This window comes from Temnothorax curvispinosus, unplaced genomic scaffold (genome assembly GCF_003070985.1).
Source record: "Temnothorax curvispinosus isolate PA1 unplaced genomic scaffold, ASM307098v1 QBEX01004871.1, whole genome shotgun sequence".
Lineage (NCBI taxonomy): Eukaryota > Metazoa > Arthropoda > Insecta > Hymenoptera > Formicidae > Temnothorax > Temnothorax curvispinosus.
Genome location: NW_020214651.1, coordinates 144123 through 168465, shown reverse-complemented (window position 1 = coordinate 168465; position 24343 = coordinate 144123). Strand labels below are relative to the sequence as shown.

Here is a 24343-nt window from a genome sequence, read left to right as displayed (position 1 = left end):
ACGTGTGTACGAATGATTAAAGAGTAAGATATTGATATTTGTAATATTATACACAGACTCACACACGAGGCGTTACAATTTGTGTGCTTAAGAAGGCGACATATGCAAATCTTGCCATTTTTTAAACGCGTCTTATAAACAGAATCGATGTGCCAATATTCAATGCTAATTTGAACACTTTCCACGTACTTCTACTACACCAAAATTGCTTGTATAACGATACGATGCAATGAAAGCAATGCTTACTTTATAGAACGCTAGAAAAATTCGCGTCGGCGCAATGGTAACACGCGAAAAGGTAGAAAGAATGTCATAAAAATTATATTGCAAGTGCGATGGTGGAATACGTAAAATCTCGCAGCTGCACTTTTTCACACGCAAAATACAGACTCTGACTTCTTTGCATCTTGCAATTTCTTGATTCACTATCATTGTCTCCAATTGTGCTTTCGATAATTACATAGGGAAAGAGATCCGTGAGAACGATGAAAGCTGACAAAATCCTAAAACCATACGTTTCAAAGCTATATCATCATGCGAGCTATACATCGTGTCAACGTAGCATTCGTCACGAATATTAAATATTTCACGTGCGGCAATAATCGACCATTGGAATCGACCGATTGCCTCTTCATTGCATCCGTTTTTTCGCGAGCTATACACTTTCGGCTAAAAGTTTGAGATTGCATATAAAATGTAAAAATATGTATTCCGGTAAAACACTATTTAAAAATCTGATTCGGCTCTTATTACTCAACAATTTTTTTTCTTAATTTGAAAGTAAATAATTATTTTATTACATATATGTAGCACAGTTGTGGTATTGTTTAATTTCAAGAAAATGTATTATGGTCAGAATTACGGTAAAGTATTTTTTCCAAAACTGAGCTGTAAACTATTTTAAAAGAAAAATCTTCTGCCAGAAAAAGAAAACTTGTATCCAGATTTCTAGAATATTTTATAGAATATCTAAATTAGTAAAAAAAAAATGATTAAATATATATAAGAGTGACTATACATCAACGAAAAAAATATAATGTTTTTTAGTATTTAATACCTTTTTATCTTGTAAGAAATATTTCTTGTAGAACTGTCAAATGTTTTATATCATTTTTCATGTCATTATAAAACAACGGATAAAATAATACAAATGTGTTAAATTATAATGCATAAATTTGATTTCATTTCATATAGTAGAACTTTATAGTAGAATTGATGGTCTCAAACTTTTAGCCGACAGTATACTTCGCATCAATGTAGCGTCCGTCACGAATGATAAATATTTTATATGCGGTAATAGTCGATTCAATGCGCCGATTTCCCCTTCATTACGTCTTCATTTTTCCAGATTATAAGCGGTTTTGTCATGGATGGAAGTATCGAATCCGGCTATATACGCAAAAAAGATTACGGTGTACGCGGCAGATAATCGGTACTGTCGACAATGCCGAAGGGATCTATTTGCAATCGTTCGGCGAATAAAAAAGCGAATGGAATGTTCTTCATCGTTCTGTGCATCCTTACAATATTGCTCGACACTGCAGCCTCTCGTCGGATAGACAACGTGATCCTACAATTTATCGCCGATGCGACGCCTATTTTATTCTCGCCGTCGAGGATATCTTTACATACATGCATCAGCTGTGGCAAGATTTTCGAATTCACATTTCGAGACTCTTAAAAAATACAATTAAAAAAAATAAATAAATAAAATGTAAATTATGAAGTAAACTTTAAGAAAAAGAGAAAGAGAGGAACAGAGACTTTTTTAAAATCTTAATTTAGAACATCACATAAACTAATCACATTACCATGAACTTCGTTATATCCTGGAATAGAATATGTCATGATATCGCTATAAAATTATAATAATTTTATTCAAGAAAGCGAATAAAAGTATTAAAAAAATTTTAATTGATTCCTTTCTTCTTTTTTTTCAGATGACACGATTAAATTATCGAGAGAAATGTCAAACTACCGTTTGATTCATGGTATCCATAATTTCGTCGAGGATCTCGAAGAGAGAATTTACGACAATTTAGAACATCGAAATCTTTACATGCTGGACCTGGACTGCGATTATGCCATCGACATTTTACGACAGGTACTGACAGGTCTGTCTGGGAGCACAAATACAATCTCTATGAAGGTGGCACACCACTTTAAAAAATAAAAATTTTATTAACAGTCCTATTTGCATCCACAATATTCCTATAATTTCTGATGATTTTTAGAAATAATTCCATTGATATATATATCGTTTAAAAAAACATCTAAAAAACGGAACTATTTTAAAAAAACCAGCCAGAACTATTAAACTGTTGTGATGCAAATAGAACTCTTGATGATAAAACTTGTGATTTTTTAAAATAAGGCGCCAATTTCACAGACACACAAATAAACGTTGACTCTCGGATTAAAAGGATAAAAAAAGTAAAGGCAATGCGACTCTCCACCTCATCACTCACTGTTTATCGACGTTAAAAATTTTGCCTGAGACCTACAATATTCACTCGCGGTTGCCTAATAAATTTAGATTACAGTCCATCGTCAATTAAAAAATGTCTTTAACGTTCCTAAACTAATGGTATATAAGAGTTACAGGGAGTTCTTTCGTCATCCGTTTAAACTAATTAATTATTAGGTATGTATCTGACATTGTGCAATAGGCGCATTCGAAGAGAATGTTCATCGCCCCGACGAAGTGGCTACTTCTTCAAGATCGAAGAACGATAATCGATAACACCAACATAACTTCCACGTATGACAACTCGATACTGGACGTCTTTAAGGATCTAGCTGTCTATCCTGACAGTGACGTGGTCCTCGCTCGAAGATTCGACAGTGACTTTCTTCATCTGATGTCCGTGTACAGACCGAGTCCACAACGAGCAGTGATATGGGAGAATCGCGGGAATTGGACAGTCAAGAACGGTTTACGAATGAGTACTTTCGACGGGTCTCCGACACGGAGAAGGAATCTTCAACAGACGGCTCTTAAATCCTGTCTCGTGGTACTTTGAACATGTATTCGTCCACCGTGCAAAGAATAGCATTTATTGTACACTGAAAAAAAAATTTGTTAATCCGAAAAATTTATATTTAGTCCAATAAAATCAACTAAACATTTTAGTTAGTTAACTTAAACCCTCGCTTAACCCTTTCGGTACAGAACGACCGAGACGCGAACGGCCCTCCAGTGGCCGAAACGTCGATCTGCCGATATACGCGATTCGGCCGAGAGAGCTAGGTACTGAACGTTCAACGCCTTCAATTATTATATAAAATAAAACTCAATAACAAAAACAATTTAAAAAGTTTATTAACAGAAACATTTCAAGTAACATTTCAAGTTGCTCGGACGCAGTTGCCATGTGGACAGTGACTATAGTTACTGCTCGGTCGCAGCAGTTAGCATGTGGACAGTGACTATAGTTACTGTTCGGCCGCAGCGAGCAGTATAATGTATAATGGACAGTAACTGTAGTCACTCTCCGTATTGAAAGGATTAATAAATTGTTGAAACAACCAATATTCAGTTAACTAATAAACTAACTAACTAACTAACTAACTAACTAACTAACAACTAACTAACATGTATAGTAGTTGAACGTATCGGACTAAATATTTTTTCGGATTAACAATTTTTTTTTAAGTGTATCAGTGATACATAATCAAAGATATATTCTCTTTACAAGTAGGTATTTAATACATGTACATTAGGGTGTGTCATTTTGGAGCAACTTTTTTTTTTATTTCACGAATAGCATATATACTTGAAGGAAGGTAAAATAAGATACCTGTTAAAATTTTAGCCCTTAATATTAATATTAACAGGTTGCTCATCGCGATTTTTTATTTTTCATTTAGTAAGATAGAAAAAATTTTATAACTATCTAACAAACAGTAATACAGCATTGCGCTACATATAGATTTTCTGTAGTAAATTTACCGCTCTACAAAAAAAATCTCTTATCATTTTTTCATAAATTCAACCGTTCAAAAGATATTCAAAGTTAAAGTTTGATAAATTTTATAAAACTTGTTTTTGCTTCTTATAAATTTTGTATCATATCGACTATCAAAAATTATGAAATAATCAATATATATTTTTGTAGAAAATTTAACAATCTACAAAAAAGGTCTCTGATAATTTTTTCATAAATATAACCATTTAGACGATATTAAGGTTTAAAGTTCAAAGTATAAACTCCACCACGCCGTCTTCCCCCTCCACAAGTGATTTAGAATGCCCATAGTATACCTACTCTCAGGCTTTAGATATTTGAAACTCTGCGCAGAGGTACATTTTTTTCATCTTTGCAGATAACAAATCCTGACACGATCAATCACTTGACTGATTTTATGTATAAATTAGTAGATCCTATGGCGAAGATTAATTATGTCTGGGTACACCATTTAGTGAACCGCATGAACGCAACGTGAGTCTTAAGGCCGGTTTTCACACGCAATGATTAGTGGCGCCAACTGACTGGCATTCATTGGCGCAGAACCGACTAGCAAACTCACAAGTATTTACACAGTGATTGGCGTATACTATGGAAAATATTTAACATTTATTAAACACACAGTAAATGACAGCAAGCATATAACCTCCAAATTTGAGGTTATATGCTTTGGCCAATAACCGCCAGTAAACGCCACATTACTAGCGCCAGTTTGTATCAAGTGTTTACACTTGCATTTTTACTGGCGTTAGTCGACTGGCGCGGCCTGGCGCCACCAATCATTGCGTGTGAAAACCGGCCTTTACTCTCCTGACGGTAAAACATATCAATATCGTTAAGATCTTTATGAAGTAACTTTAACGACAATAAAACCGAGTTTGTTAATTGCAAATCTAACAATCATAGACTATGTTTACACGGACCGATTTACACCAAAAGTTATAACATCGATGTTATAACTACTGACGTTAGATGCTGCAGTGTAAACACTCTTTTACGACGAAGTTATAACATCGATGTATGATAGTAACTCAAAGTCGTTTGATGAAGAGGCTTAGGATTACTACATTAGGTTACTACATCGACGTAAAAAGGATGTGTAAACGGTCGCATAAATGCAAATCTTAAAAGGATAAAGCTGTAAAACAAAATATAAAATCATTTATTAAACGAACTTAGTGATCAGACAATTATACCTATAGATGACAAAAATCAGTTTTCATAATTAGATGTATAAATGAAGCTGATTACTTAATTATATAAGCATATGTGCCATGCGTCTCATTAACAAAAATAAAGCGTACGATATGCGACCTTATCGAACTCGAACGCGAAAAAATACCGTCACAATTGTTCGACTATCTTCTTTAAAAACGTTTCTACACTTTTGACCGATACATGAAATAATTTACGTCGTGAAAATCGAATAATTCTTTATGTAAAGTAAATAAAGTAAAGTAATTCTTTATGTAAAGTAACGAGACATGAATCTTGGAAATCAGTGTATATTGCAATTTGATGTTCTTATACGGTAGGGTAAAGTTCAATGTTGTAAACCACTTTGGACACAACAACAATGGAACTTGGGACGGGATGATCGGGATGCTACAACGACGCGAGATCGATATTGGCTTCACTGCGTTTATGCTGCCCGATCGCTTGACTATAGTGCAATTCATTCAACTGTACATACGCTCTAGGTAAAATTGCATATAAAATCCAGTCAGTCAAATCTTCAGTTACTTTTACGTTTTACGATACGCAACATGCATGCATTATCATGAATAAATAAAAAAAATCTTTTCTAAAATTGAAAATATTGAAATCCCCTTGACATCAAATTTATCTCTTATATAATTCTTCCGTTACTGTGTTCTCATCCATACTTTCTCCCTTTCCATAAAATTGTTCATCAAAATATGAATAACTTTATTTATTTTCAATGACAGCAGTCTCGGTAATTCTTTACAGACATACGCAAAAAACGAAAGTTATCGAGTAAGAATGTAAAAGACATTTTTAAGACTGTGTTTTCGCACAATAATCCCGTTCCAATCTTTGTTTTAAATAAAATGTTCGTTAACAATTTAAAAAAATTTATTTTATAATTTATACAGTAAATATTTTTAAACTTTTATAATTTAAAAATAATGTTTTGTTTAAACACATTTGCGTACGTGGATAACAATAATGACGGAATCATAATAGCCATATAAATATATAGCCATATAAATAATCAATTTTTTTATTAAGCAAATGTAGATATAAAAAAAATATCTTGCAACGAGCGCACAGAAATTTAAGTTAACTGATGGTATTATCGGCAACGTAAGATATTATTAATAAATAATCTTAATAAATTGTCTTCTCTGAATTGATAATAATAGAGATAATTAATCCTTCACCTCTAAAATACAGATATTTAATTAGCATATATGCTACTGTATACAGTCTTAATTACGCTATTTGATGTCTATAACATTAGATTTTATATACAAAATTAATATGTATTTTATTAATAACATCATATTGTTTAATATCATTCCCATTGTACCTCCATTTATTCTTAAATCTATAACTTCTATCCTTTCTATCACATTTATATTTCTTATTACTATATTGTGTCAGAGAGATTTATTACTAATTTTTGTCATAATACATAAAATTTTAAATAGTGTGTGTTTCGTATTTCGACGGCCGCTACTGTCGACCGTGAAAAATATCTTCACCTTGCCCTTTCAACGAAATGTCTGGATTGCGACTGCTATATTTCTTGTTCTCGTCTTCTGCTTGTTATACATATCTATGAAATGGGAACATTATCGAGGCACTTCGAAAAGATCGGCAGCTTACTGGAATCAAATAAAAGTCAGCGAACCAACGGCTGTCGATGGTCTTCTCCTCCTTTTAGGCGCATTTGCGCAACAAGGTACAATTTACTAACCTAGAGCTTTGCAATTTTCACCTTGTAAATAAAAATATATCAAAAAGTAAACTCATAAAATACAGTAAAAGTTTTCTACTTTGGAATCGTCGAAATCGAGTTACTCTTCTATTCTGGAATTTTTTCTCACTGTCCACTCTTATTTCGATACGCAAAATCAAACTTTTGTACTTTCTGTTTTCCACCTTCTTTCTCATTGATAATTACATGATTATGTGGCAAATATGGACAAAAAAAGAAATTCAGACAAAAGAAATATTTAAATTTACAGCAAGAGAATTATTTTAGAAGAAAAATAGGTATATCTCCAGAATGTATGAGCCCAAAATAGAGAGAATTTTATTGCTTCTGGTATATTCGTAGGGTATTCGTATGAGCCATACAGAATCTCATCTCGCATCGTCACTCTTATGTTATTGCTGACCTCACTGAGCCTTTATGCGGCTTACACGGCAAATATTGTGGCTCTTTTGCAGTCTACCACGGACTCAATCAAAACCCTTTCCGATCTCCTATACAGTCCGTTAATTCTCGGAGGACAGAACGTATCATACAACCGATATCTTATGAAGGTAGATAAAAGTTAATAAATAAAAGTTTATTAATCTTGAAACAAAGAATTAAATGACAAAAGATTATAGATAGAAATAATTTTCTTTCTGTTGCAATATAGAATTTTCAAGGTTCTGTCAGAAAGGCGATTCTGCAGAAAATCGAAAGCAAATCGAACTGGATGAGCCTGGAGGAAGGGGTACGCCGCATAGGAAGCGAGTCTTTCGCGTTTCATGGTTCACGAAACTTGATATACAGCCTTATACAGAGCACGTATCAGGAAGAGAAGAAGTGTGGTCTAACTGAGATCGATTATGTGATCGCAATAAACCCGCTTCTTTCAATAGCAAAGCAATCGCCTTATTCGGAAATAATAAAAAATGGGTAAGTTATCAACTTGTCGCATCCTCAAATATGAATTTAAGCAAATTAAAGTTTAACGTGAAAATCTTTTGTCAGAAAACGCGTAGTGCCTCGTATCAAGTAAGGGAACTATGCCTAATATCGCCCTCGTTCCTAATTCCGCACCTTATGATATTGAGACTATTACGTGTTGTGTTGCATTCTGTCAGTGAGCAGTGAAAGCTGTTGAAACAACACCGTTTTGGACGATCTTTTGTTTTATTTCAATTAGAATTATGATATAAAAAGTGGCATGACAGTTCATAGTTTTAACGGTTTCGAAATTTCGCAGGAGGTATATCTTTCGTTATTAATACAGCAAAAAAAATATGTACTAAGAACGAATGACTGTCATGAAAGCATGTAATATTGTGTCTAATTTTATTCCTAAATTAGAGATATCGTTGCTAACCATTATTGTGATGCTTTAATCGGTTACGTTTCTTCCTTGTAATGTTCCTAATTCCTCCCTCCAGGAATTTTCATTATACCGCCCATTTTTCTTAACTGGTTTGCCTCTAGAATACCTCTGACGCTCCCTCAGCCTCCTGTCCAATGAGTAACAAAATCTTTTTGCGAGAGTAAATCCAGGCGGGATGCTGACCAGACCACATCATCCCACCTTATAGCTCGTGGAACCCCATAAGCTTTCTTAATCGTCAAAAGAACATATTTTTACCAACTTTATGTGCCTTATTTTGAGTTGTTTATTTTTATTAAAAATATGTAAGAGCGCGATATTAGAAACTCTTTTTTTTATGTCGTCAAATGCTACTTTTTTGTTTTCCTTTAGAAAAGATAGTTAAAGTAAATTTTGAACACATTCATGCCATGGAGATCATATTACGATAATCATAGAATAAAATGATGCGGTTTAGTTATATTCTTATAATTTTCAGTCAAGATTTTGGTTTTTAAAAATAGGCACAGTTCCCCTATGTACAACCTCAAGGCCATATAATCGAGAATATGACGTTCAAAAGTTGACAATTTAAGACGTTACATTCATAAAATTACGCTTTTCGTTGAAAAGAAAGACTTCGTTTACGAAATTATTAAGAATAAAATATATGTATATGGAGGGGTTAAAGCCATAGTGGTGTAAATCACTTTTTTTAACCTATCGAGTTAAGTTCATAGATGCAGTCTACACATGCAGATATGTTGAAAAAAGAAGAAAAAAGTGGTAAAAAAAATTGACTTACACCACTATGGCTTTAACCCCTCCATATATACCTACACAAGGAACATATTTTCTAGAAAATAAACATTATCTACAAAAAGCACTTGCATTGATGTTCTCATACGTGACATTTATGATTTTTTAATATTAATAACTTTGCAATTGCCTTCGAGAGTAATTTTATTTAAAACTTACGTTTGAAGAAAATTGCATGTATAATATAAAATATTAAAATAAATGCGGCATATGTATAATAGTACTCGAAAAAAATATTTTCAGAGCTTTGAAACTGCGAGAATATGGACTCATGTATCGCGACGAGTATCGTTTGTACACAAGAAAGCCAACGTGCTCGAGTCAGACTAGCTTCATCAACATCGGTTTCACGGAATGCTACTTCGCGATAGTCGTAATGGGCTACGGAACGCTACTTAGCGTAATCGTGTTTGCACTTGAGTTGTTGTGGCACAAAAGGTAATATTTAAGAAAAACTCTCTTCTATACACGCGACGCGTCATTAATATCCTATCATTTCCTTTTACAGGCAAAGTACGAATATGCTAGAAGAAACAGTACCAACTGTGGCAGAAGAAACGGATCTTGGGACCGCCAAATACATGACTAGACTATTGCGAAAATTCACTCAGCGGAATTAAAAAGAACTAAAACTTTCTAAATTCCTGCTGATGCGTCAATCAAATTAGCTTGATCACTCTGCGTATTTTTTCCGCGATCTTAACGAAGGAAAGTCTATAGTCAATATTAATTTAGCACACACGTTAATAGCGTATGATAATTAGTAGTAGAAATTGATAGTAAGAGGCATGTATGTACGTAATTCTACTTGTTGGAAAGAAAGTTAGTCTCGTAAAGTTCTTTTAACGCGTGCAACGTATCGTCTGTCTGTCCTATCTTAACTTCGAAGAAAACTCCCGTCTCGCAATGCGATATGCCGAAGTCGATTAATAAAGATAATTTTGCATTTGTAATCATCTAACTTTTAATAAAGATTATTACATATACTATATATAGTACATATTATGGAATTCTTTTCTAAATAAACATAAGAATTGTATATCGTATATGCATAATTTTTTATAAGAAAAAATCCTAATCAAAGAGCATATGTTTATTTGTGATAAAAAACTATAATGACATATTTAAAACACAATGTAATTACGTTTAAGAAAATTACAAAATACAAAATGTTTTATTAATATATTTTAAGTTTAATTACGCGCTACCTTTTTGCTTATTCTGCTTTGCGTAACAAATCCCTACGTCTACATTCTTCAATAGTTTTATTTCAATTGCGTCGTGTATTTGAAACACTATATACAAATAACTCCAGTATAAACATTCATGTTAATATTTCTGAATCCCCAAAGAGCAGATGGAAACCTATTATTCCGACTGTTGTCATTTGAAAATCGAATATATATACCGTAGTGACATCTGCTAACAAGATATCATACCAATTTACGCGATGAAGAAAATGCAATTATACGCGAATATGTGAAGCTACAGTTTACAGCCTGTATACAATATACTGATAAACGTAACAAACATAATAATCGCGAAACAATAATTTTCACATGTTACGACACTTTCAATCAAATAATACATTATTGTATATATGTTTTGTCTTGTGTAATAAAAACTACAAAGATGGACTTTGTGTTTTGAACATATATTTTCATAAAAACTTTTCCCGTTCAAAAGTGAGTCTTTATAGTAACGTGTTTGACTAACAAATGTTAACCTATCAAACTAAATTATATATAATGTAAATTATTAAATAATTATTACGTAATTATTATATAAATTATATTATATTATATTATTACATTTAACACATTTATGACAAAAAAGACCAATTAAATTTCTTATATTTAAAGCTATTATAAATCCCAAATGTAGGTAGCAAATCATTTTGCATTGCAAGCATTAACTATTCTTAAGCAATTACATTTTTTTAATTCTAAGATTTTAAAGCTCTTAAAAATTCCAAGCAAATTTAGAGGGTCACTGAATTTGCGGAAATTGAATATTTAAGCAGTTATATATAATTCTTTAAAATGTCACAGATTTTGACTCTATTAAAGCAAGCCACTGAAATTGCACAAGTTGAATATTTTTAAGCAGTTATAATTCTTTAAAACGTTAAAGATTTTGAAAATATTAAAATTTTTAAGTCAAAACAATTTAGCAGGCCACTGAATTTGAATATTTTTATATAAATCTTCAAAATGTCAGGAATATTGAAGATATTAAAAGTGATAAGCCAAAAAAATTTTGTAGAACGGAATTTATGAGAATTGAATATTTTTAAGCAATTATAATTCTTTATAATTTTAATACCTACAAGAATCTCTACAGTTATTCACTGATGCAACGTGTAATACGCAAATATTTCTTTGATGTTCGCGATACTTAATGCGATAATGCGGCGTTACACCGCGATTTCGTTATGCATCTTTAATTAGCCTTAGCTTCGAGAAGGCTACTGTGTTGTGGCCGCACGATGTCATAGCAACCACCGGCGTGTAAACCCCCGGCCGCCGGCGTCAGTTGCAATTTACCCTTGCCCGCGTCGCAATGCCGCCGAATTCTTGAAGCGTTCCGGAAATGTCGCTGTTCAAGACAAAAGAATGGTGGAGAACGCAGTGCGGAGTGAACGAGTCTTTCGACAGACAGAGCTTGCTGGTCACGCCGTTTTTCGGTGCCGACCGGAAGGACGTCGTCGTCGTCGGCAGCCACAGCGGCTACCTCCGGATATATAGCCCGTCCTCGCAGTGGATAGACGAGACCAAGTCGCCGAGCGGCTACAAGTCCTCAGACCTGGTCGTCGAGGCGCAAATCGGCGACTGTATCGTCGACACGAAGGCGGGAAAATTCGTCTCGTAAGTGAGACCGCGATGTTTGCGAAGTGAAAGGATTAATTGACGTTGCGAAGAATATTGCACGTTTTTAACTCTGGAACGCGTGGCCTCGTAATGAAGATTTGCGAAAGACGGAATAACAGGAAAATAATTTCAACGCGTTAAAACCAATTATGATGGAAGAAAATCAATTTTAGCTTAAACTGCAGAAATTATCTCGAAAATGAAATAAAAACTGATTGTCAATAAGAAAAATACAACGAAGAAAGGGAATAACGAAGTATAAATTGTCGCAGAACTCTGCAAAGATTCGTCTTATGTGCATTCTAAAATTACTAATTTAATATATACATATTTTTAAATGATAAGTGACTACGCTATTTATATATAATTGTGAATAAAATCAGATAAATTAAATAAAATGTAGACGTGAAAAATAAACATGAATAAATCTCCATCTTATTAATGCCTCGCGGAGTGTTATTAAAAATTTTAAGTCATTAATAAAATTATCTTTCTAAATTCATCTTTAATTAAATAAATTTACTTTGCAACATCGCTTACTTAAATACGTTATATATCTCTATCAATATCGATCACATCAGCAATGATCTGTTTCAGAGGCTCGCAAGATACTCGACTCGCGATACTGACATCAAAGAAACTCGTCATTTACAGCATAATTTTGAGCCAGGGCTCCGTTGAGCATGGTTTGTACCACAATATATTATACTAAACTGTAAAATAACAAATTAGAATGTACCTGAACTCATTTGTATTTTTATAACTTTTCTAACTTTTTTGTTCTTCAATTTCTTTATTTAATTTTATAAGTATTTTCCTTTCGTTGATATTAATAAACTCTACGTTTTAAAACGCTTAATAAACAAACCGTTCTTCTATCGGCTTTAACTTGAAGACACAAATACGCACGTTACATATTATATTTAACGAAAGTAGAAACCAAGCGGTATCACTGCAGGAAATCGCCGTGGCGATTTTTCTATTTTTTTAATTGGACTCCAGAATCACAATGCGCCGCGTGTTATCGGAATATTAATTTTAGTGTCGTGACAATAACATTAATCGCGCGATGGAACAGAGCCTTTGGGAGAGATGGGCAGCGCGGCCATAACGGCTAATAAGATCGAGCGATCGTGAGGGTCCGCGTGCGCAAGTCCGATTGGAATTCTCGCGAGAAACCTGACTTAAGAATGGTCCGCTAATTAGATTTTGCAATCTCAGCAAACAAGTCTGCAGATATGTCGAGCATTGCATACATTTTCATTTCGTTGCATACCTCGTAATCACCTTATTAATATCTCTTGTTATTGGGTAAAACAAACGTATGTTACGACTACTAATACCGCTGTCATTATTACAGACACTATCATTTTTGTTGTCCTCATTATCATTGTATTATTATCGTTGTTATTATAATTCTTAAGTTTGATGTGTAATTTATATATTTGGGTAGTGAAAGAACGTGTAATTATTTTTCATTCTTGAAGAAGCCCTCAAGGCCTGAAGACGGCAATCCCATAGACCCGTCTTCCGAGAGCCGGTCTCGGCCGCGAATAGATAAAATGACCGCGAGCAGTGCGCCGCTAACGAGCACCACGAGCACGCTAAATTATTCCCGCGCGGAAAGATCCTCGGCGATGAGAGATGGAGACGCGCGCGCCGCGTCGTCGATATCTCGCGATGGCTTATTACGGAACGATTTTCATGCGATATCGACGGCAGCTCGTGTACAAGTCGTGTAAAGCTGATATCGTATCGTTCTTTTGCATGATGAGAACGTGTAACACGCACTTACGCGGCGAATCGTGTCAGAATCGAAGTGGCCGCCGTCGAAATTTATAGAATTATATACCAAGAAAATTACGAAGCTGTCGATCATTGTATGCAAAGATTAATAAAAATGTAATATGACATTTCAACGAACGAACGTTCATTAAATTATTACGAGTTGTATATCGGTTGTTACGATATCCTGATAAAGCTATAATCTAACCCGACAGATGGAAAATTAATAAAAATAAAAAGGATTAGAGAAAGAGACTATAGATATTCGTGTCATTGTATTTAATACAAATTAAGGTAGTTGTATCACAAAACCCATTTTCATAGGAATCTTTTAAAATTTGAACAGCATATTAATGTAAACACGCTCTACACACACGTGCAAGTAGAAAAAGCTTGACTATACCAAAGTTGAAATAATGGAAATCAAACTTAGCACTTTTTACATGCATCGTAGGACGAAAACGGCTTCCTATATCACGTTTGTAATTGTAACGATCAAACTACTCATAGGATTTTAATGAAAAACAAAGAGATGACAAAAGAGACTTGTAAAAATATTCTTACAAAAGTACAAGACCCTTATCTATTTAGTTTTAAAGCAATTGTTACACAAAGTACACAATTTCTCATAGCGATGGACGCATATGACAGCAAAGACTGCAAAGATCTTGCAACACTGCGCATATAAAGATTAGATATATATGTAGTTCAGACATTGCCGCTAAAGCTTTAAGTCTTTTCTTTAATACTTTTTTTTTCATTAATCTTCCTTTGTAACAACAGACATTTTCGCTTCTATTTCTTTTATTTATTCAAAATAACCTCGATAGCATACTGGTATACTGACATTACTAACGCGAGTGAAAACAGTAAAAACAGTATAAGCTCAGTCAAAAGTTTTACACAGATAAGTAAAGTTTTCATACATTATCGTATTGCAGTGTGACCATTATTTTTTACTAATACTGTCGCGATACAACTACCTTAAATTTCACAAACGTTTCGGTTTATATTCGGACCATCTTCAATGTAGTACACATAGTTACAATAAAACGGCAATTAAAAATTACAGAAGCACGCAAAAACGCATTATTCGCAGTCTAACGCAAAAATTAATCTTGAGTTTTTTTTTTTCATAGACGATAGTAGGATTTTGATTGAGGATTTAAATTTCGATGGCAGACACTTCAATTCTGACACGATTCGCCGCGCAAGAGCATGTTATATACGATATCGTCTTTACATGACTTGTACACGACCTGGCGTCGACATCGCATGAAAATCGTTCCGCAATAAGCCATCGTGAAATAAGTGTCAGACATCTGTGATGTCACATTTAATCCAAAACATTCAAGTATCACATCTAATACTAAAAAAATTGTCCTCTCCAAGCATTCGTTTATCAGACTTTCTCAGAGTTCAGATATTTTTTTGTATATGAGATGAATAACTCTCAGATTCAAATTGGTATTTAGCAACGAATGCACAGCACAGATATGGACCAATGTGTGTTTATGCCGATCGGTCAATCGTGCGATATCGCGTATCAAAGTATAGAAACGCGTCGCGCAGTCTCGCTCATTACAATTGCGAACGATCAAAAACTCAAGTACGCACGACGCACGACATCGCAACGCGTCTTTCCTTTTCGATATTTCCCCCGTCTACGTCAATTTACGTAACGTCAGGAGACTTTTTTTTTCCAATTTCCCGCAACCGCCTCGAATGGTGCACGTTTTCCTCGTGCATTTGTGCGATTTGAAATTAAAACGTCTTTGAAAGATCAAGGAGAAATCGGATCAGACAATTTTAAGACCCTAGAACGCCATATGTAGAATACTTATCCATTACTTACTTAATATTAATGATCTACATTCTGCGCAATTCTACACTATATAATGCGGAAAACTACATAATCGCCGCGGGGAAACATATATGGATTGGAAATATAGTCTTCATTATCAGAAACTTACACAATCCTCATCTAATATGTGATACTATTGTAATAACATGTTACATATAATAATGTTACAATCTAAAATAATCTTCGTCAGCTTATAAAAAAAATTATTAAATTGCATACTTTATTCTGTATACTTCTGTCACGAGAAAAATTCCTCACCTGTACCTTATGCACTTGATATTCAATCCATAAAAAATCTCCCTTCTTCCTTTACAATTCTCATTGTAAATTCCATTAAATATATCAAATCGGAATAAAATTAAGTTTGTTCGCCGCTTAAAGATAGCCTTTGCGGCTGATAAAAAAGTGCTCGCCGGCTCAAAATGACCACCGGCTCGGCCGTTCCAATGTTAAAGACTGCTTTCGCGGCACGATCCGGGATCGAGAGAGGCGCCTCGAGCTAGTATCTCGTTAAATCCAGCCGATATTAGACGCGGCAATAACAACCGAGTGTTTCGTAATAATTCGCAAGCGCCGTTACGACGTCGAACGCGTTACGTCGTCAAGCGCGTATACACTTTTTTCGAGCGCGCGATTCCTCCCGCGGGGCGGACGCGGAACGGAAAGTGAGAACGATTATCTACCTCGATGAAAAACCGTCCACAGCCGATTTCCGTTCCGATCGCGTGCTCGCACACACGGGAAAACGCAAATTGCACGCGAGTTATTCTCACATGCACAAGTTGCGACTGTCTGATTCACTCCTCTTTCGCGCGATCGTTGCGTCTACATATTTCCCGACGCCAAGCAGGCGCCACCAATTTTCATATTATCCTTCTCTCACAGCAAAGATGATTAATTTTCTTTAATAAGTATTTTCCGTGATAAAACCAGAAATCATGTTCTTAAACTTCAAGTTAAGGCATTTTATATATTGAAAATTTGCGAACAAAGATAATTGTACATTTTATCCATTTTGTTAAAAGTAAAATTTTATTTGCTTCATTAAATTTTTAATACTTTTAATTTCTTTTTTCGTTTTTCCTCCTCTCACATTATTTTCAAATTAAAAAATTTAGTTTTCTTTCTTTAGCTCTTTTCTGCATGCTTCTCACTCGGTCTCTCTCTCTCTCTCTCTCTCTCTCTCTTTCTCTCTCTCTCTCTCTCTCTCTCTCTAATTTTAATGTGATAAAAATATAATTATTCTTTATTACTTACATATCATTTTCTATTCTTAGTATTTAAAATTTTTGTCCTCGTCCTTTTCATTCATCTGAATAAAGAGAGCGTGTTTGTTTGTACTTTGCGCTCACCTTTTTCTGGGACACTCATTATAACACTGCCGTTGTGATATATGTGCTCGGCAAAACAGTGATCGCTCTCCGGACGCTCGAACGCGACCACGATGAATTGCGGTCTGACCTATATACGGACAGGAATCGCGATTGTTCGCTGTCTCGAGCCGCTTGTCTAGCGCCGCCTGAGCTCGCACATCAGTCTCGCATATTTATTTCTTCAATTAAGTGCAACGTAATGTCTACAGGCAGTACATAATCGGCCTGATTTAATGCCGAAGTAAATACCGCTTCTCTGGCAAAAGTATGGGGCAATTTTTTTTACCAGTTCTGACAAATGTCGTCCTTGCGATTGAAAAAATTCAAAAGAAACGCATTCCGTCAAATGCATTCATAAATATTGCGTAACGCGTGATAGATGGGCTCTGAAGCCGCGTTGTGATAGATTTAATAATTCCAATAAGCAAAAGCGAAGAATATGTAAGGAATAAAAAGATATGTATAAAGAATAAAAAGATTGTTACCAATAAATAACAAAATGTTCGTTAAGAAGATATTTTATAGGGGGTTCCAAATTGGTTAAAAAAATTATATATAAATAAAGTGGAAGATGGTAAATCTAATAAATATATAATCATTGTCCATCACGCGTTATTAAAATCTAAAATTCGAACACAAAAAATCTGGTAATTTATTCAACAATTCTTCTTGGTTAAATTAAAATAACAAGATAAACACATTAACTCAAAATTCTCAGAAATTCTAATTTCTCTGATGTCTACACTGATTAAAATTTCCAATCTCAAGTTTTTATCTAAACTAATTTAATTTAACCGCTATTTGTTATTACACCCTTGCAGGGGACCACTGCGGCTTGGAAATCGCTTACGAGCATTTGCTGCCGCGATTTCCGGCGTCCCTGACGACGGGACCGTTCGGCGGCGTGCGGGGCCGGGACTTCCTCTGCGTTCAGTGCCTAGACGGCACGCTTCTCTTCTACGAGCAAGAGACTCCCACCTTCAGCCTGGTTCTCGGGAATCGGCTGCTGCCGGAGCCGATCGTCTACGTTTCGCGGAACGACATCTTCGTGACGCCGAGCTCCGCGTGGATCCTCGAATGCTACAGGCAGGTTATTCCACTGTGCCGTTCCGAGTAGCCCGTCAATGAACACCTGCCGGTGTACAGATAACGCGGCCGCGATGTATCGGATTGCTGCCTCGTCTTTCAGGATTATGAGCCGAGAGGACGAATGAAGAGATACATATATGGTTCACTGTCATTAGACTCGCAACAATGATGAGAGAAAATTCCTTTTCATTGTCAAAAGATTTGAGGATCTCTTTAGAATTCGATTTATTTAAAAAGAATATAATTTGCCATATTCTTCAAAATCATTTCCAATTATTTGTACAAAATCCTCAAGATTGTCGATTCGATGCACATTCTAGCAAAGTTGTATAACGATAATAATGTAAAAGTAAATTAAATTAAATTGAATTAAAAAAATAATAATCCAAAAGAAAAAAAATATCTCTACTAGAAAATTTGTAAGTTTGGGAAACATATTTTTTTTCATATTTTCAAACTTCGACGCGCGATTTATATATTAACGTTAGTAAGCATTAACGAAATAAGATTATCGCGAATTATATGTCTTTTTCGCGCAGGTATAAAAGCATGGCGGAATTTGGCAGCAAGGATCGCTCGGAGGAACCGAGGAAACTAGAACCGGACTGGAGTTACAATATCGGGGAAGCCGTTCTCGATATCGACGCCGTTACCTTGAGCAGCTTCGAGGTCGGGATTCTCATACTCGGCGAGAAGAATCTGTACTGTCTGAAAGACAATTGCGTCACTCTGAAATACGCGAAAAGACTCGAATACAAGGCACTCTGCTTTCATGCTTACGTGATAGGTAATTGACAGTGGATTTAAGAGCTTTTGGAGAAAGAGAGAGAGAAGAAGAGAAAAGACAAAAAGGCAAATTAAATTTTGAGCACTTCAAAACATTTCTTTTGTTGTTTTCTCAAAAAGAAAAAAACAAAAGGGTGAGACAGACAAGTGGGGGGGAAAACCTCTCGGGCTAGTAGCTGACGTGCGATGCGACACGCCTAATTAACTATTTTAACGGATAAAAAATAAGTGTGCTAATTGAGCGCGATGCTTGTAGAACCGGATGGCAAGCTGATGGTGCTCGTAATCGCTGACACGAACACCCTGATGATTTACGAGGGCACGACTCTTAAGTGGTCAGCTCAGCTGCCTTTTACTCCGGTCGCCGTAACTCGAGCGCATTTTCAGGTAACCGATTGCATAATTCTATAACTCGTATTCTTGCTCGGCGCGACACTTCACGGCGTTACATCGTAGAAAACGCCATTGAGAAAGGAAGATCCCTCCCTGTTTAAAACTTGAACATCACGATCGATTTAATCTTGTAACATCTATGATTTACTTCCCAAATAAAAAAATTGATATGCAAAGTTACGTGACACAAGCACATATTTACAAATAAAATATAGATTTTTCTTTTAATTTTGCATCTTAATTTTTAAATACATAGTAGTACCTCATGTAGAAACTCGCACTTTTAGCTTTTTTTTTTAAGACAAACGCTGATGAAGGAAAACTAATTAAAATCATTTTTTGTGTATATCATTTTTAATTCTTTAATATATGTAATTATATATGTAAATTAAATATATCAATTCTACACGGAGAGAATTTTCTCTTAAACCCTGAACTCATGGTAGTTGTGGGACAAGAAGTACCACCAAGAATTTTATGCGAGCTATTCTAATTAATATCCACAATAATAAAAAATATTGGTAATAAATAATAAAACATAGCGCGCTAGGGTGATAATTCCTGTATTCGGCAAAATGGATCACTTGTCTTTTGCCCCTCAAACGCTTGAATAGAGAACATCTTTACATGTCTCTTCATCTACATGTGTGTTGCGCACGTGGAGTATACACATTGTATATGGGACCTGCAGTTTGACGCCGATTCCGAACGGCTATATTTTTTAGAGAAGTTCTCTTGGCAAGACATACTCTCTGTGGTTTGCCATTGCCTTCCGAGAGGAAAACAAGCGAATATAATTTTTCTATTTCTACCAGAAATCGAACCCAAGACCTTTGGCTCAATAGACCAGTGCGCTGTGTACTAGAGGCCACGCTCGTCCACATTTTCAATAACTTTCTTTAAAATTTATTAATTCCGCGTAACGACGAGTTTTATACATGTTTTGTGATCAGAAAGTGCTCACTTTCCTGTTTGTATTTAATAAAGTTGTAATTTGCTATTGTAATATATTATAATATTACAATAATATTATTTAATAACAATAACATATATAATTTTTTGTGCGCGCTAGGGTAGTAATACCTGTATTCGGCAAGATGGATCACTTGTCTGTTAAAGACAAGACGGATAATCCAAGTCGGAACCTCGTGCTGGCCCCTCAAACGCTTGAATAGAGAACATCTTTACATTTCTAAACAATTAAATTATTGACAAAAAATTATATGTTATTCAATAATATTATTCTAATATTATAATATATTACAATATCAAATCATAACTTTATTAAATACAACCAAGGGAAAGTGAGCACTTTCTGATCACAAAACATATATAAAACGCGCCGTTACGCGGAATTAATAAATTTTAAAGAAAGCTATTAAAAAGGTATTAAATTTATATATGACAGAGCTCACCTTTTTCCATCTATAATAAGCTCGTTGAATTCACCGGATAAAATCGTAGCTAAACCAATTGCTGAAGTAGTGTCGAAAACCCTCTCTTCTTCCAGCAGCCGGTTTGGTCATTATATTTATAAACGGACTTTTTACTTCGACAATTTTGTCAAAATAACGTTCTCCAATATTATTATAATCAATTTGACTACCATACCAATCGTATTCTAGTATAAAGAAACATTTTCTATGTATTTATAATCCAGATTTCTTGTTTAAATTATTATGACTGTTTTTTAAATCAATTTTAAGTAACTATGTATATCGTTACCTTAAAATCTCGCTTAAAATTGACATCTACCTATAAAATGTATAATTAATAAATGTATTTTATAGAAAAGTGATAATGAGGCAGCAGATATTAAAAAAAGATGAGAATTATTTATTAAAGCTACCATTACAAATGACAAAAAACTGAAAAACCCGACTACACACGCGATTAAGTAGCCCATCAAAAAACGAATTAAAAAAAAATGCTCAAAGAAGCATACACAGAAATTGTCTAAGAAATCGAAAAGTAAGACTAACATAAAGGATTTGAAATATTTAATAATATATTGTTAAAATATGTAATATGATTAATGTAATTAAAATTTTGTCCAATTTTTATACCGTGAAGTTTATCACATTATTTTACGAAATCTAAATATAAAAAATTTTTATAAATTTTTATTGATCATTTAATTTTTCTTGTTCCTATTGATCATTTAATTTGTTGTTTTTATTTCTATTTATATTTTTAATCATATAATAAAGTCATAATATTTGTCAATATAATTTTGTGTCAAGTTATAGTAATAGCTTCTTAATTCTCCTTAACAAATTTTTAATATTACAAAGAATTATTTTAATCACAAAGAATTAAAGAAGTAACAGTACAAAATAAAAATATTTAATTAAGAAAAAGGTTTAAGAAAAATAATTGATTTTCTTTAGATTCTTGTAAACCTTTCAAAGGAGCAAATTCCGTCATAACAATTTCCTATTGTTATTATGTATTAGGGTGAATAATTGTTACTTAAAGTTTCATTAATTTGTAACGTAACATTAACATTAATTAATGTTGCATTAAAAATTTCTCACACGTTTTTCTTGGAGGATGTAATACATTACGATACATTCACAATAGATAAAAAAAACAGTATCACTATTAATTTATTAAGAACTGTATCATTATTAATCGTCTTGCAACATACATATGCATACGTATATTTTTATCAAAAAGGAACTTTGATTAAATTCGTAGCGACGATTAGATTAACGATGATCTATTCAACCGTACTTTATTTTGTCTCTACTAAGAGCATCGAAATGATACAGCAATATAACGATGATCGATATGTTACATCCGACGAGGCAACTATTAATCTTCGACAAGAAAAGACTAGGAGAAAAAAATTATCGTTTGTCGAAAAGATTGTCGTATCCAGACAACGATATTGAATAATGACGTAGAAAATATGGGAAAATTCTTTTTAGAAGAGAAAGAGAAAGAGAGAAAGAGAAAAAGAGAGAGAAGACCTCGATGGAGCGCGTATCTGTATGTTCACCATGATAGCCCGCAATCAGAGCCGATGACATTTGACAAAGAAGCGAGCCGAGACCTTCGCTATATCGGGGTATCCTCTTCCGTGTCGCACTATCGGCACCACCAGTCATTGTTTCTCCGACATTATTTCAGGCACGGATCTATTGTGTCCTTGCTTCCAGAAGCCTCTTCGGTGTAACTTCTACGCTATATTTTAAAGAAGCGAATGAGGAATAGAGGCCTTGAGCTTTTACAACGACAAATCTTATACAAATTGTTTTACAACTCTTTTTCTGTAAAATTCCCCAAATATTAAAAAACAAAAATATATCTCGAGAAAAATTGGTAAAAATATAAATGCAAGTTTTTGCTAAAAATGTTGAAAATATCTATCGGGAAATATATTTTTCGCTGTAAATTCAACATTAATGTCGCTCGTGTTCCGCTGATTTCTATTTGCCGTCTGTGAAGGCCGCGTCAAATGCCAACGTAAAATGATAATCAAATTGCTCGAGAACGTGTTTGACCATCTTACGGATTGTTCGTTTAGGAATTTTTGAAACCGCAAGAGAACCGAAGAGAAAAAGAAGCGGAGATAAAGGCGAAGAGCTCGCGTGGCGATGACGATCGAAAGAAACGCTCTCAAGGCTTTTAGCATCGGCGTCGGCAATGAAAGACCGACCGGGAAAGGAAAAAACCGCAAGAGAGTGCAGGGAAGGACGAGGAGTCCGGCAATTATCACCCTGGTTTTATCTTATCGTCCTGCCGCAGCTAGCGCGCGCGGCCAGCAAGGTTGCCATTGTTGTCTTTCCGGAGGACACAAAGCGCGCGAATTGCTGGCTAATTAGCTTAATACCGAGAACTCCGCTCCGTTAATCAGCGAACTATCGTCGCGGCAAACTGGAGTTGTTCCGCGTATACATACGCGCCGCCACACACGAGAAAACGCTTAGAAAATCGCCTAAATCAGCCGGACGTCAGTATGCCATGAAAATAGCGACGAATATGATTATTTTTATCTTATCTCGCGCAATGACAAAAGCAGAAACAGCCTTTCAGTTTGCCGCTATAGAAAGAATCCGCTATAACCGTTCGAACCAAAGTCCTACACGTAAAAAAAAACCGATCTGACACATTCTTCTTTGAAATGGAGAGAAACGAAAGTTGGTGTATGCATATTGCATATTGCCACGGTCAAAAGTACATGGCCGTACTCACACCACTTTAATTTTTAATTTTAAAGGTCAGATCACTTTTACGGGCAAGTCTTTAATTTAGCTCTCATATTGCTCTTGCGCATCCGCGAGATAATAACTATGATGTTACAGGCCATTCCTGGTTTCCCGCGGTTCTGCTTCCTTTTTATCTACGGTTTCTTTGACCAATTTAGGGCTGATTTTTCCTTTTACGGCGTTGCGACTGTAATTTAGAGTTTGATATTTCTTTTTTTAGCACTTAGACGGAGCGATCGTCGCTCTCTCCGAAGAGGGCCAGCTAGAGGTTTGCTACTTGGGCTCGGAGCCGTCGTTATTCATCGCGCCTCCTCTGCATCGGCGCGGTTACGATTACGTAGCCGCCGAAGATGAGCTCACGGAGCTCCGCAAGTTGGCGAAGAGAAATAAGGCTTCCGGTATGAATCAATATACTTTTAACACTCATTAGCGACACAAGCGACGAATCAGCTATCGAGAATTTCTCCAAAGAGCAAATCATCCATTTCATAGTTTAATTTTACAAAGATTAATTATTTTACGATTAAAACTATAAGGCAATCAACTCAGTGACGTTACCATGGACGCCGAGCTGATAATATCCGTGACTGTGTCCGCGGATCTCGAGCCCTGTCCACGCGGAAACCAGGACGACTCGGAGGGTCGTAATTTAATGTGCAGGATCACCATAGAATTGTCCACGTACACGACGCTACGCGACGTTCAAGTGTGCGTGGACGTCTCCAAGCCGTTCGTCGCCGAGAAGGATTGCCACGTTATTACCAATCTTTGTAAGCGAGTCACGTAAAGTTACATATTTACGGCGCGAAGTCTCGAACAAGAGAATAGCGGCTCCGGAACAATCCGGGACAAAATTAAAACGCGACGGATGAGAAATAGGACGA

At 35.0% G+C, this 24343-nt stretch overlaps 1 protein-coding gene across 1 annotated transcript in view; it reads left to right on the top strand.

Annotated features, from left to right (window-relative positions):
* Nucleotides 1-1420: 1420 nt before the first annotated feature.
* The window catches only part of LOC112454191 (protein PTHB1-like), a 29061-nt gene continuing 6138 nt past the window's right edge, over nt 1421-24343 (top strand). Inside the window, exons 1-17 of the mRNA XM_025015437.1 lie at nt 1421-1646; nt 1941-2104; nt 2670-3014; nt 4327-4442; nt 5504-5668; nt 6644-6897; nt 7276-7484; nt 7586-7848; nt 9329-9523; nt 9594-9695; nt 11668-11952; nt 12553-12641; nt 17799-18063; nt 18606-18853; nt 19109-19239; nt 23680-23857; nt 23996-24229. Coding sequence (XP_024871205.1) covers nt 1445-1646; nt 1941-2104; nt 2670-3014; nt 4327-4442; nt 5504-5668; nt 6644-6897; nt 7276-7484; nt 7586-7848; nt 9329-9523; nt 9594-9695; nt 11668-11952; nt 12553-12641; nt 17799-18063; nt 18606-18853; nt 19109-19239; nt 23680-23857; nt 23996-24229 — 3445 coding nt within the window. The 5' untranslated portion in view covers nt 1421-1444. The remainder of the gene's footprint in view (nt 1647-1940; nt 2105-2669; nt 3015-4326; nt 4443-5503; nt 5669-6643; nt 6898-7275; nt 7485-7585; nt 7849-9328; nt 9524-9593; nt 9696-11667; nt 11953-12552; nt 12642-17798; nt 18064-18605; nt 18854-19108; nt 19240-23679; nt 23858-23995; nt 24230-24343) is intronic.